This window comes from Rhincodon typus, chromosome 7 (genome assembly GCF_021869965.1).
Source record: "Rhincodon typus isolate 14 chromosome 7, sRhiTyp1.1, whole genome shotgun sequence".
Lineage (NCBI taxonomy): Eukaryota > Metazoa > Chordata > Chondrichthyes > Orectolobiformes > Rhincodontidae > Rhincodon > Rhincodon typus.
Genome location: NC_063338.1, coordinates 56,192,901 through 56,207,938, shown reverse-complemented (window position 1 = coordinate 56,207,938; position 15,038 = coordinate 56,192,901). Strand labels below are relative to the sequence as shown.

The following is a 15,038-nucleotide window of genomic DNA, read 5'->3' as shown; positions in this document are numbered from 1 at the left end:
TGGCCTGCTGTGTTCATCCAGCCCTGCACCTTGTTGTCATAGAAAACCTAATAAGTTTGAACTTTAATGGTCCTGATCAAAACATTACATATTATATTTTCCTGTGTTTTCAGCGTAGCATCTATTGGCGTCTCAACTGGTCCTCTATTCTGTGGAGTAGTTGGGCACCCTCTACGCCATGAATATACAGGTAAATAGAAAAGTCATTTTAAAAACATATGTTTATAACCAGAGTGGTAGATTTTCTGCTTCCATGTATTTTTTACCTTTTAGGTTATTTAGTTTAAATTTAAAGCAAATTAACAGAAAGAAGTCATTCTTTTTGTGGTTAGCTGGGTCATGTATTGAATCAACATACTGTATCTTCATTGTGAGATAAAAGATAACTGGCAGGTGCAGGAAATCGTAAATAAAAACAGAAAATGCTGAGAAAAAAGCGCCTATTCATTTAATATTAACTAGAAATACTGCCATATGAACATTAGATTTTCAGAAGAGAAAGGTAATTTATACTTGTATTTCACTTCTAAATCATTCTATGATTCATCTTGGGAACATAAAAGCAGCAGATATGCAACATTAATGATAGTATCTTAGAGTGAGTGTACAGCAAAAATCATTTTTGTGTCTGAGTACAGGACTTGACTGAGGCTTTCCAAAGGGGATGGTGATCCACCAAACTGATGGCCATGAGTTCCTACATTGATTAGATCAGTGAACATTTGGATACCATAGTCCCCCAATTAAAAATATTTTTCATCAATTTCTTAACACAGTATTAGCTATTACTCTACTTCACTTGGTAGGAATGGTTTAGGGGAACAAAAATCAAACAATTTAGAAATTGTGGAAGTGGAGAAAGCTGGGAAAGGAGAGCATCATTTGCTCCTCACAATTGAGGGCTCATTTCAGTCAACATTTGAAGAAAATGGAGCATCCTTGAAGTCTTTTTCTACTATCAAATTTCAAACAAATTAACAGTTTATAGCAAAGGATGCTGATTGGTTGACAAGTTGATTCTGAATTAGTTGAGACATTTTCATTAAGAATACACCAAGGAACAACTGTCTTCCATACATTTGTTCAATTCAAAAATGAAGTAATACCTAGACATGTTCCTTTCTCCTGCAGAGGGCTAGTCCTTGCAGATGAATAAGTACAGCTTCTACCAAGCACATTTGAACCTTATAGCATGCCTAATTACAAATCTTCATTTTTATTCGTGTAATTCTTAGGGCATTTATGATTGTTCAGAAAGTGCTGTCCAATCACAGAATAGCTTCAGAATGGACATTACATTCTGCATCTCGCAAGTAGGGCTGATTAGGTATGGCTATTACTCCACCATTGTGAAGAGCAGAATGGATATGCTGTTTGGTATGATCCATCAGTCATTGAGACAAATGGTCTACCAAGCTGGCATCAACTGGCACTGAAAGTTATTTACCAATAGCCAAAATTACTTTCTGCTTGCCATATGGAGGATTTTGTTGAAGTTACGATGTAAGGTATATAGGGATAAGTTCTCCATAAGCAAAAAGAACATGTTGAGATATTATACCTTTTTAATTGAATAAAAAAAGGGAACAGTGTATTTCCTAGGCCTATGCCTTGACTAATCAAAGTTGATTTCCTGACTAATCATTACACATTGTTATGAAGTCTAAATTATTGGTCCTTTTGAGATTTGGTATCCTTGCACCTGTTCTGATCAGTAGGAGACCAGAAGCTTCACGAACGTCACAGCGATACTCAAACTCTGCACCACCAAATGACCAATCATATCACCTGAAAATGTTGCTTAAATACTTTTTTCAGGTTTTATTTGATGTTAGGTACTAACAGTCAGGTTTTAAAAATGATCTGGGTTATGTGTGAGGAATTTCTTTCATCGGTAGTTTTTAATTAAATATTATTCGTCTCGGAGTGAGTAAACTAGCTTTGTTCCAATATATTTTTAAAAAAGACCATAAAAAATCATTACATAAAATAAAACTACAACTTATGTTACACTGTAGAATAACTATTTGAAACAGCCCCATGACAAATATAAAAATTATTCAAATCTTTTACCCCAACAGCAACTTTACAGACACTCAAAATTTGGTGAAGACTTACTCCACTATGTTAATGCTTCTTGCTCAGCTGATGAGGCTGTAATTGGTTTCTAGAGTTTTCTCCTTCGTGACTCCAGAGCTCTTTCATAGCAAGCTTGTTGGTTTCCCGTCCATTTAACATCCAGCAGTTTTCTGTTCTGTCTTCTTCCTAGGCTAGCACTTCAGTGGCATGACCTAAACTGAGTCAAATAAGTTATTAGACCAGCAGGAACTTTCTAGATGTCTTTGTTGGTGTCTCCTTACATCAGTATACACCTATGAAACAACACAATTTTCCCCAAGTTTTTTTTTCAAACAATGAACTGTAAAGCCCTGCTCTACTCCAAGGCTATAAAACCTCATTTAAAAAGCATATATAAATAAGCATGAGACTTCCTGGCAACAAAATATACAAGCTATAGCATTCTGCTTCTTAGCACACACAAGATAGAAATGCAAATCAAATGTTAAGGATGTTAAGGGTAGTATATTAGCATAGATAGAGGATTGGCTAACTAATATAGAAGAGAGAATTGGGATAAGAGAGGCACCTTCAGAATGGCAACTTATAACTTGCAACAGGGATCAGTGATACAGACACAATTATTTGCAATATGTATTTGTAATTTGGATGATGGAAGTGAATGTACTATCATCAATTTTGTGGATGGCATAAAAGTAGGTGGGAAAACAAGTGGTGAGGATGACACTAAGAGTCAGCAGACAGATATAGACAGGTTAAGCGAGTAGGCAAAATCATGGCAGATGGAGTATAATGTCGGAATATGTGAGGTTATGTACTTTGACAAGAAGAATAGAAGAGCTGATATTATTTATGTGAAGAAAGACTGCAAAAAGCTGCAGCGCCGAGGGCTTCAGGAATCCTGTGCATAAAGCACAAAATGCCAGAATACAAATAATAAGGGAGGTAAATGGAATGTTGGCCTTCATTCTAAAGGAAATGGAATATAACAATAGGGAGGTCTTGCTAAAGATATACAAGGCACTACTTTAAAAAGTTGTTTTCCCCTGTTGCATATTTAAAGCTTTTATTGTGGAAATTGTTTGTCTCCATTTCCCTATTGAGGCAATATATCTTTACCATGCCCAAACCATCTCTTCTTTCAAGGAAAGTCAGTGTTCACCCACAGTTTTTCCTGTTAACTTTTCAGTCTGGTCTATCTGGCCCAAAGATAGTAAGAACTGCCGATGCTGGAGTCTGAGATAACACAGTGTGGAGCTGGAGGAATACAGCAGGCCGGGCAGCATCAGAGGAGCAGGAAAGCTGACGTTTCGGGTCAGGACCTTTCTTCAGAAATGGGGGAGGGGAAGGGGACTCTGTAATAAATAGAGAGGGGGGTGTTGGGCTGGGGAAGGTAGGTGGGATGGTGACAGCAGGTAGGTAGTGGTGGGGATTGGTCAGTGAGGTGGGAGGAGCAAATAGGTGGGAGAGAAGGCGAACGGGTCAAGGAGGCAGGGATGAGAGGGAGGGTTGGTTTTGGGATGAGGCCGGGGTGCTGGGGAGATTTTGAAGCTAGTAAAGTCCACATTGAGACCATTGGGTTGTAGGCTTCCAAGGTGAAATATGAGGTGCTGTTCCTCCAGTTTCTGGGTGGCATCATTGTGACACTGGAGGAGGCCCAGGATGGACATGTCATCCAGGGAGTGGGAGGGGGAGTTGAAGTGGTTCGCGACTGGGAGGTGTTGTCCTTCCCAGTAGTTGGTGGTTTATAGATTACACTGAGAAATGTAATTATGCCCTTTATCTTCATTAGCTTCAGCCAGATTGCTTCTGTCTTTGAATCCCTTGGGACATGTGTTCCGTCCCGCACTGCAATACTCCCTTAACCAATACCAGCACACCTCTGCTTTATTTCTTTCCTTTCCCATTTTTTCTGAACATCTTGTGCCTAGGAATATTAAATACCTAATTCTGCCCTTTCTTGTACCAGGGGTCTCTGTTATTGCCTCAAAATCATATTACTCCATCTATAAGTTGCCAATGGTCTCGATGTGGACTTTAAGAGCTTCAAAATCTCCCCATCCCCGACCTCATCCCAAGACCGACCCTCCCTCTCATCCCTGCCTCCTTGACCTGTCCGTCTTCTCTCCCACCTATCCGCTCCTCCCACCTCACTGACCAATCTCCACCACTACCTACCTGCTGTCACCATCCCACCTACCTTCTCCAGCCCAACCCCCCCCTATTTATTTCAGAGCCCTCTTCCCCTTCCCCATTTCTGAAGAGTCCCAACCTGAAACATCAACTTTCCTGCTCCTCTGATGCTGCCTCCTCCAGCTCCTCACTGTGCTATCTGACCCAGATCTGTTCTTGCCCCGTTGAAGTCAAGTTAATTATTCTTACTCTGATTCCTATTGTCCTTTTCCATCACCATTAACCTAAACCTTACGATACAATGATCACTGATCTCCCAAATGTTCCCCCGCTTAATATACTTGACACACCTTGTTTCAAAGAACCAGGACCAGTAGTCTTTCTAGTTGGATTGGACACATACTGCTGTAGAAAATTTTGCCGAACACCAACTAGGAGGATTTGCCCCTCTCCATTCTTAATGCTGCCGTAGTTCTATTCTACATTCAGGGAATTAAAGTCCCCCTTTTAACTACTTTATAATGTTGCATCTGTCTGTAATTTCCCTGAAGATTTGTTCCTCTATATCCTTCCCAGTAGTTGGTGGTTTATAGATTACACTGAGAAATGTAATTATGCCCTTTATCTTCATTAGCTTCAGCCAGATTGCTTCTGTCTTTGAATCCCTTGGGACATGTGTTCCCTCCCGCACTGCAATGCTCCCTTAACCAATACCTGCACCCCTCTGCTTCATTTCTTTCCTTTCCCATCTTTTCTGAACATATTGTGCCTAGGAATATTAAATACCTAGTTATGCCCTTTCTTGTACCAGGGGTCTCTGTTATTGCCACAAAATCATATTACTGTATCTATAAGTTGCCAATCATATTTACTATTATGAAGCTAACTAAACCTCCTCAAAATATTTTAAGAAGATAGCCTAGCACCTAACTTTTTCTTATTTTAAAAGTAAGTATAAGGCATTTCATTCCAGAAGTATTTTGATTGGTCAAACTACTCCACTTTAAGCAAGAAACACATTTTATTTTTACACAGCAATTAAAATACAGACAAAATAAAATTAGAAGAAAAAGATTGGCTTAACCATAAATCTATAGAAATGCTTAATAAAATAATATATATATGTTAACTACTACTAATTAACCATTCCAATATTGTAACATTCCATAAACATACCCTGGGCAAAGGCAAAATCTGTAAAATAGGTTGTCTCACATGTAATTCCAGCAGCATGAAGAGAACCCCAGCTTTTAGCTGTAACAGAGAGAGGAATAAGAACTTCCACATCCAGCTTCAAGACCCCAGCACTGCTGAAAGCTAAAAGTAAAAATCCTGGTTCTGTGGGAGCTTGACCCCATCCATTCAGGCTGCTTCTGTTGTTCCAACATTAAAAAGAAAACTCAAGGCCTCACAAGTTTTTTATTGGCCTTCAGAATTCCGCTTAGCACCTCTGTTTTAACCTTTCTTCATTAAAAAAAAAACAGGACAACCAGTAACCCTGATTTAGTCTTCATTACTTTCTCCCTTACTCTGACCTCATCTATTGACTTTCTATTCTGTGTGTTAGTGCTATCTGTTTCTCCAGGTATTTTGTGCATGCTGGTATTCCTCTGTAATGTTCTCTCTTGGTTGTCACAAATCAGCTGATTTAATTAAGCCTTTACCAACAGCACTAGCAAAACACCCCTCAAGGAACTCAGCCCCATCTCTGTTCAAATGCAAACTGTCTAGTTAATACAGATGCCATGTCCACTAGGGCCAGCCCCAGTGCACCAGGAATTTAAAGCCCACCCTCCTGTACTGTCTTTCCAGCCACATAGTCATCTGTATTATCCTCCTATTTCTGTACTTGCTTGCATTTGGCAGTGGGAGTAATCCACAGATTACTACTTTTGAGATCCCGCTTGCTAATTTTCTACCTAACTCCCCAAATTCTGACTGTAATTCACATGCCCTTTCATGTTTTTGCTATTAACACCAGCATGGACCACAGTCTCTGAATGATCAGCCTCTCCCAGAAGAATATCGTGCAGCCACTCTGTGATATTGTTGAGCCCAGCAGCACGAATACAGCCTACCACCTTGTGGTCATGTTGACAGCAGCAGAAATATCTATCTCTTCCCCGAACTGAAAAAATCCCTTAATACTACTGCTCTTCCAGTCTAATTCCTTCCCTCCTGTACAGCTAAGCCACCTGATGTGCTATGTGATTGGTTCTTGCTGCACTCTTCTGAGAGGAATCAGGAATTACCAGAGCAGAAAACAAATTAGTCAGCAAAATCATCTCAAGGAACTCCTGCACTAACTTTCTAGTTATTTTGGACTGCCTAGTGGTCACACATTATACCTCCACACCTCTATATTTTGGTGTGATCATGGTCCCTAAACATGCTATCCATGTAGTCTTCTGACTTGTGGTTGCACCAACTGGACTTCAAACAGGCACTACAACTGGCTTTATCATTGGAAAATGTGGCAAGTGGAGCATATGAGTTACAGGGTATTCCAATGGAAGTGGACACCCTCGCCAGTCCAGCTGAGTTTAGGGAACACCACATGAGTGAAGGCAACTGCATAGCCTCACTCAGGACATATCCTGGTCAGAGGGACCCTAGGTCAGTCCACAGCTAAACCCCAAAACAAAGCCGAGCCTCGGCCAAACAGTCAAAAATTTCTTTGGGATCCGGGCCTGCAAGCCATTGTAGTTGCTGTTGGTACATGGGCTCGAGACAGCAAAAGAGTCCCACTGGACCTAAATGGCGTGAGAGAACTCATAGGCCTGTATCTAGGAGAGCGCACACCCTGGAGAGTCCACCTACATCTGGTTCGGAACAATAAAATCGTTTGGCAGGTCCAAATCAGAAGCAATCAAAATAAATGTCTAGTTAAATGTTCACCCAGATCTAATGGAGGTTGAAACTGGCACAGCCATTTCAGCAATGGCAGAACCAATTTTTAACAAAATTCATTCTGGACTCCAATCCTTAAGTTTGCGCAAGACCTCAGCTAGATTGAGAACCCATGCTGGGGAACCTTTACAGGTTAAGGGTACAATTTCAGTCCCGGTCCCTTCTAAAAAGCAGCTGGTTCAGTTACCACTGATTGTAGTAAAAGGCTCGGGCCCAAGCTTGATGGGGTGAAATTGTTTGAGAAAGATTCACCTGTATTGTCTTAACATCTTTCGATTAGAAAATGGCTGCCTGAGTAAAGTCCTAATTAAATGCCTAGAAGATTTTCAGGAGGGACTATCAAAGGAGCCAAAGCCACATTGCATGTTGACCAGGAAGCAAGTCCATGATTCTTCAAGGCCCGCTGAGTGCCATTTGACTAATGGGCAAAAGTAGTGGCAGAAATCAGAAGGTGGAGAGCGAAGGAATCATCAAACCAGTCCAGTTTGCGGAATGGGCAGCACCCATTGTACTGATTGTGAAGCCGGATGGGTCAGTTCACCTTTGTGGGGATTTTAAACAAATGGTATACCACTTTTTTGCAGCTGGATAAATATCTAATCCTTCGCATAGGGATTTATATTGCAAAAAGAAGCTGGACAATAGCCATGCTTACTTGCAATTGCAGAAATTCCCAGAAATATGCTATAATTAATACCCATAATGGTTCGTAACAATAAACCACTGGGCGACGGAGAACATTTTACAAGGTCTACCCATGGTGGCCATTTAACTAGATGATATGGTAATAACAGAGAAGACTAATAAAGACCACTTAGAAAACTTGGATGTTTGATGTTTCTCCCAGTGGGACATATGCCTTAGAAGGTAAAAATGTGTTCCTGGCACTCCAAGTGATCTACATGGTCTATGGAGTTGACAAGACTGCGTTACGACGATTGGAAGCACTGGAGCTTAGGTCTTTCTGTGGGCCGGTGAATTATTACAGAAAGTTCATACATAACCTGGTCTCCATCCTGGCACCTTTGCATCAACTCTCAAAGAAGGGTCAGGCTTGGAAATGGTTCCGTAGCCAAGCCATAGCTTTCAGGGAAGTGAAGAAACAGCTATCTAAGATATTGGCACACTACGATCTCAAGTGAGATCTGGTATTGACATGCAATGTCTCTCCTTACAGCATTGGGATAATATTAGCTCATAGTTGACACAATGGAGGAGAATGCCTAATAGACTATGCATCCAAGATTTTGGCTAATGCAAAACATAATTATTCCCCGATAGAGAAGGAAGGTTTGGCAGTTGTATTTGGAATCAGGAAGTTCCACCAATACCTTTACCGACGTAAATTTGTAATAATCACAGAACACAAACCCTTGCTCGGTCTACTTAAAGAGGACAAGGCAGTGCCACCCATAGCTTTAGACTGAATTCAGTGGTGGGCTCAATTTCAAGTTGGAACACCGTCCAGGGAGCCAAGTAGCAAACGTAGATGCATTGAGCCACCTCCCACTGGCAGATATACCATTGGTTGTACCGCCACTGGAAGAGTCCATAATGGTTTTAAATGTTCTGGACACACTTCCAGTCACAGTTGACAATATCAGACGTTTGATGCAGAAAGATCCGGTCCTGGTGAAACTAAAATAGCTGGTGGTGATGGGCGAAGCCAAAGGCCCATCACAACCGGAAGTGAAACATTTTTGGACCCAGAGAGACCAGACCACAGTAGAGGATGTCATGTTATCATGGGGAGCAAGAGTGATTGTCTTGAGCAAAAGTTGCCACCAGATACTGGCTGACCTCCCAAAGTGGAGTTTAAAGGGAGGCAATGGCCTAGTGGTATTATCGCTGGACTGTTAATCCAGAGACACAAGTGATGTTCTGGAGACCTGGGTTCAAATCCTGCCTACAGCAGATGGTGGAATTTGAATTCAAAAAATATCTGGAATTACGAATATAATGATGACCGTGAATCTATTGCTGATTGTCGGAAAAACCCATCTGGCTCACTAATGTCCTTTAGGGAAGGAAACTACCATCCTTACCTGATCTGGCCTACATGTGACTCCAGACCAACAGCGATGTGGTTGACTCTTAACTGCCCTCTGGGCAATTAGGGATGGGCTATAAATACTCCCTAGCCAGCGACGCCCTCATCGTGTGAATGAATAAAGGAAAGGAGAGTCATCCAGGCATTTCCAAAGTGAAGATGTTGGTGTGACATTATGTTTGGTGGCCAGGTTTGGATGTAGATATAGCTGTGTTAGTGGGACAGTACCGAGCACCAACAAGGACAAAAGTTGCTGCCAACAGCTCCCCCACATTTGTGGGAATGGCCAGATAAACCCAGGACTCGGTTACACGGTGACTATGCAGTCTTTTCATGGGCTCCGTGTTCTTACTCATTTTGGATGCCGACTCAAAGTGGCTGGATGTACCTAGAGTTCATTCATTAAACATGGGGATGACACTAGAAAAACTATGTGCTTCTTTTGCAATACACGGACTCCCAGAAGTGTTGGTCACAGATAATGGGCCATTGTTTGCCAGCAAAAAATTTGAGTATTTCCTAAAGGCGACTGGTATTTGTCATATAAGGACTTCTTCATACCATCCATCATCCCATGGTCTGGCAGAAAGAAAAGTCTAAACTTTGAAGGCAGACTTAAAGAAACACCTTACAGCTTCATTAGATAGCAAACTGTCCCAGTTCCTATTTGATTATAGGACCACCCCTCATGCAACTACAGGGATAGTTCCAGCAAAGTTGCCAACGGGGAGAAGACTCTGCACCAGGTTATACCTAATCTTCCTAGACCTGGGCGCAGGGGGCAAGGTGAAATGACATCAGGAACGCCAATGCCAGATACAAAACTCCACTAAGAAAGAGAAACATTTTACTTAAGGGGATGACATTTGGTGTAAGAACGATGGGAGTGGCCCTGCATGGGTAAGAGGCATAGTCAATGCAAGATCAGGTCTAGTGACATATAAAGTTTGGATAGGTGTATAACGTGGACCATATGAAAGCTGCAAACTCACAAACGGTGCAGGAGCAAAATGTGCCTCGCTCCTCGACTGCCTTTCCAATTGTTCTGGAACCCATGGATCCTCCCTGTCCATCAAGTGTTGAAGATACCTCACAATCTGAGAAGGACACAGTAGATGTTGCCACCTCAATGCCTTTGCCGCCTGAAGAAGAGAATTAATTTCTTTCCTAGATGCCCCGGACATGAAAGGCAAGCCATTTTGCGTTGCACATCACCCGTATCAGATGTAGGAACCTGACCCAGTTCTAAAATTCCCCAGCAGGGGCTACAAAAAAAGAGAACTGGCCTATGTCCTCGGACTCCAAGGGAGAAGAATGTACTGATTGTAACGGGGTCAGCAGGTGTACATCATAGAATATGAGTTCCTTGATTGGGGCTGTTAACCTGGTCCAATGAGGGAGCCCTGGCTGATAGATATAAACAGGAGTCACAGAGGTTCTGTTCAGTCTGAGAGGTGGCTTTGGGGAGCTGGATCAGTGTCAAGGACTCTCTACATATAAATAGAGGGTGACTTGGTGATGGGATACCAGCCTCTGTGGAGTTATTTCAGAGTTCTTTGTCTTTCATCCAGCTTGCCATGTTGCCTTGTATCAATCTCTCTTAGGCTGGTGTCCTGTTACGTACAATCTGACACTCCTTTGCAGTCATGAATTTGGCCCCCTGGAACACCTTGGCATAGATTTGGTTCCTGACTAATTCATTTCTAGTGCTTTACAGACAATACAACAATAAATAACATCTATGCATACAAATTATTCATACCAAAAGCAGTATATGTCTTCATATATGTCAACCATGAAAGCAACGTGATTAATCAGAACGTACCAATCTATTAAATATGCTATAAATGTTTCAGTCATCATCACTTTAAGCTCTTTCGTTTAGAAACATACAAAAATTAAAAACATTTAAAAAAGGAGTAGGCAATTTGGCCAATAAGCCCTTGGTGCTTGACAGCTTTAGCTTCTAGAATTCTATCTGTTTCTTTCTTAAGTACAAATTAAATCCTTCTTTTTTTATTTCTAATTTATAGTGATTGGCCGAAAAGTAAACTTGGCAGCACGACTGATGATGCACTATCCTGGTGTGGTTTCTTGTGATGAAGAGACACACTATCATGCCAAGATGCCATCTTCCTACTTTATAGAACTTCCCAAACGATCTATGAAAGGTGTGGCAAATCCAGGTACCATTTATCAGTACCTCTCCAAAAAGCACCAAAAGTAAGTAACAATTTCTGAAACATAGTGTGAATATCTGTCCACTAAGAAACCCATTCTTATTGATTTAAGCGTTGAAGAACTGAGAGCTTCATGGTTTTTGCTTAGTGCTATAGAAATATTGAAAAGCCAGACAGAATAGTTAGAGGAACTGTGAAATAGATGTAGGAAAAAGCTGTCTTTGTTATTTTACTTCAAGAACCATAATATACTGTACACAAATAGCTAAAGCTAACCCTGAGAAAAATATCAAAGTGATCAACCTTGGTAATTAAATCAAGTCTGAATGCAAACTTTGACAGTAATTTTAAAAACAGCAAATTTTCAAAATTAGTTCTAGACAATTTTGTTCCCACATGACCCTGAGCTTAACTTTTGCTATATCATACCTGTACCACCAAGACCATTTCCTCAGATCTTTAGTGTGCCAGGCCCTAAGCTGTCTCAGCTCAGCTGCTGAAAGCCTGGTTTTGTTAACTGCAGATTTGACAATTCCGCTGCCTTCACCTTACAGAAATCCGAGTTCCGTCAAAAACCCTGCTGTCTACATCCTAACTTAGATAATGTTTACTGCATTTCATTATCCAGCAGGTAGTGTCATTGACTTTCCAAAAGACTTCAATAAGGGGCCAGATAAAAGGTTACCACACAAGATAATAGTTCAGTGAAACCATTTCCATTTCCAGCAGATGTATTTTGTTGAGTGAAGTTCATGGCATCTGTCCTGCCATGGCTCAGAGCAATGTGTCTCAGGGAAGTTGCTGCTCTTCAACTTAGTAACTGTGCACCTGGGTGCTTGGGAGCCTTTGTGGTGATATTGCAAAGCTGGAAAAGCTGACATGCTCACCATTGCTGGGCCCTTGAAGTGTTCATACTGCTGGCATCGTATTCACAGCACACCATTTTAGAGGCAACAATCAAGGAACTGGTTCTCACACTGTGATGCAGGTGGATGGGGTGTTGGAGAGGAAGGCAATCTCTTCTCCTGCATGCCACCAGACACCATCAACCAGGCCTCATATTGTAGCCTGGATCAATGGTGTGTCCTGGATGAAATGGGATGGTCAATGATTTTCTGTACTCCACAAGAGAAAGTGCCATGATCTTCTCTCTGGTACCTCACACTCAGCACTTTCTCTGACTTTACTACTGTCCATGCCTCTTACCAAGGGGTTCATGGGTACAAGTTTAACTGCTAAAGTCGATTCATAACCTCTCACCCACCACACCCTCCCAAATTACTGACCTTTCTCTCCATATCCTGCTTATTTACTTATTTACTGGGGAAACGTCACCCTTTGTGTTGTTCCTGCATCACCACCAACAGCTTCTCCATCCATTTCCATCAGAGTCAACCATTTTCCGCTCTGTCTCACTGCAGGAAAAGCTAGCCAACCCTCAACCTGATGTCTCCACAGCACCCAACTGACCTGCCTGCAAGTGCCAGCTTGGTTGTCATTGACCTGCAGGATGGACTGTGGCCCAATCTGCTAGTATATGGATCCCTGGACTCTGATAGGACCAAGTACCTGACTGACTGTAGCCAACTCCCTGGACTGGAATAGGATAAGCTTCTTGACTGGTGGTGGTGGTACTTCCGACTGACCACTTTTGTCTTCCACACATGGCCATTTACTTGAAGCACATTTGTCGCATACACTGCTGGCACACACTGCAAATGTGTATTGATGTAACACAATGCTGTACAATCACTGACATGTCAACCCTTTGACTGCTCAATCTTCCTCACTGAGATAAGCTGCCTGCCTGACTGTCAGCGCTAAAAAGCAAATCAAGCCACAGAGGCCGACATCTTGTAACTGACTATTAAAGAGGCCGGGCAAGAAGGAAAGTAATGTGACGCACACAGAAGCTGGCAGCATCTAGGTCAATACCGAAGTCTGTAAATGTACTCTAAGAAAGCAATTTGAAGGATATAGAGGGCAGCAGCCTTCATGCATATGCAATGTGAATGCGCGCCAAGAAAGCAAGCTAAAGGTGCATTGGTGTATATACATCAGATTCGTGTACATATCTGCATGGAAAGTGACCCGGCAGGTGTCCCTGAGCTCCACAGAAACGATGAAGGGACTTGTGAGTTGGTTTGAGAGTATGCATGATGACATGGGGAGGCTGGTGGTTTATCGATGCCAACTTGCATGGAGGAAGGATCATGGAGCATGGTAGCCATGGAGTTTGCAGGGATGTTATTGTGTAGAAGCAGGTGCATGATAGACAGAAGAAGCATTTGATGAGCTATAGCCCCCAGATACCCACTCTGATATACATATGCAATATCTAATTTCATGTGAAAGGACAGGAGAAATTGAAGTTGTGTAGAAATAAGGTGACTTGGACTATTATAGGGATGCAGATGCGTAGAAATAACCAAGTTGCCACTCAATGGTGAGACTTTGAAGTTGCTTTCAAGGCTTGTTGGAAAACTTACAAAAACCTTTCTCAGTGTTGAGATTTGATTGTTTTTCTCATTCCATCCATAATTTCCCACCTCTCTCTCTATTGCTCATACCATAACAGGGAGGGAAAGAGTCTGCCCATAGAATTGAGGATAATATGTAAGCATGGATTGAGGACTGGCTAACTGGAAAAAAGTGAGATAGGATAAATGAGTGATATTTAGGTTTGCAGTCATTATAACTGGAACAGCACAGACATCAGTGTTCTAATGTCAACTATTCAAAACCTCTTTTAATGACCTAATGAAGGAACCTATTGTATTGGAAGTAAATTTTCTCATAAGAGATGGGGAAAACAAATTGAGTGGAAGATCCAAAGAGTTTGCAAAGGGATATTGTGTATTTGTAAGTATGTTGGACTGCCACATTCAGAGTCTAATCGTGTGATGTAATGATGATGTCTTTGGCCAATTTGGGTGGGTAACAGTAGTCTAACCTTGCTGCTTTTATGAATAGAATTGAATACCTGCAGTGTGGAAACAGGCCCTTCAGCCCGACAAGTCCACACTGACCCTCAGTGTATCTTACCCCAAGACCCATCCCCCTACTCTACACATCCTGGAACACTATGGGCAGTATAGCATGGCCAATCCACCTAGCCTACACATCTTTGAACTCTGGGAGGAAACCTACTCAGACACGGGGAAAACGTGCAAACGGGTGAGGGTGAGAATCAAACCCAGGTCCCTGGCAGTGTGAGGCAGCACTGCTAACGACTGAGCCACTGTGCAACCCCAGAGTGAAAATGTTCAAAATAAAGCTCCCTGTGTTTAACGCTTTGGACTCCTGGTCCTTTTTGGAATGTAACAGATAGCAATAAGCTAAGTGAATGTGCAAAAGGTTGGATAAATGCAGTATAATGTGTAAAATATGTGGTTATCCACTTTAACGGGAAGAATGGAAGTGAAAAAGATATCTAAATGGAGAGAAACTGCAGAATCCTACAGCACAGGGGCATCTAGGAATCTTCCTTGAATCACAAGAAAGCTAATATTTGGATACAGCAGTGAATTTGAAGACAAATGAAATGTTTGTTCTTAATGCAGGGGCACTGGAGTATAAAAATAGGAAAATCTTGCTGCAAGTCTATTGATATTAATTACTGATATTATTGATACACATAAAATTCTGAAGGGGGTGTGACAGAGTAGACACTGAGAGTATGTTTC

The 15,038-nt window shown here is 41.7% G+C and overlaps 1 protein-coding gene across 1 annotated transcript in view; it reads left to right on the top strand.

The window, feature by feature from the left end:
• Positions 1-15,038, top strand: part of LOC109914308 (adenylate cyclase 10) — a 185,769-nt gene that overhangs the window by 34,077 nt on the left and 136,654 nt on the right. Inside the window, exons 10-11 of the mRNA XM_048599218.1 lie at positions 114-190; positions 11,206-11,395. Coding sequence (XP_048455175.1) covers positions 114-190; positions 11,206-11,395 — 267 coding nt within the window. The remainder of the gene's footprint in view (positions 1-113; positions 191-11,205; positions 11,396-15,038) is intronic.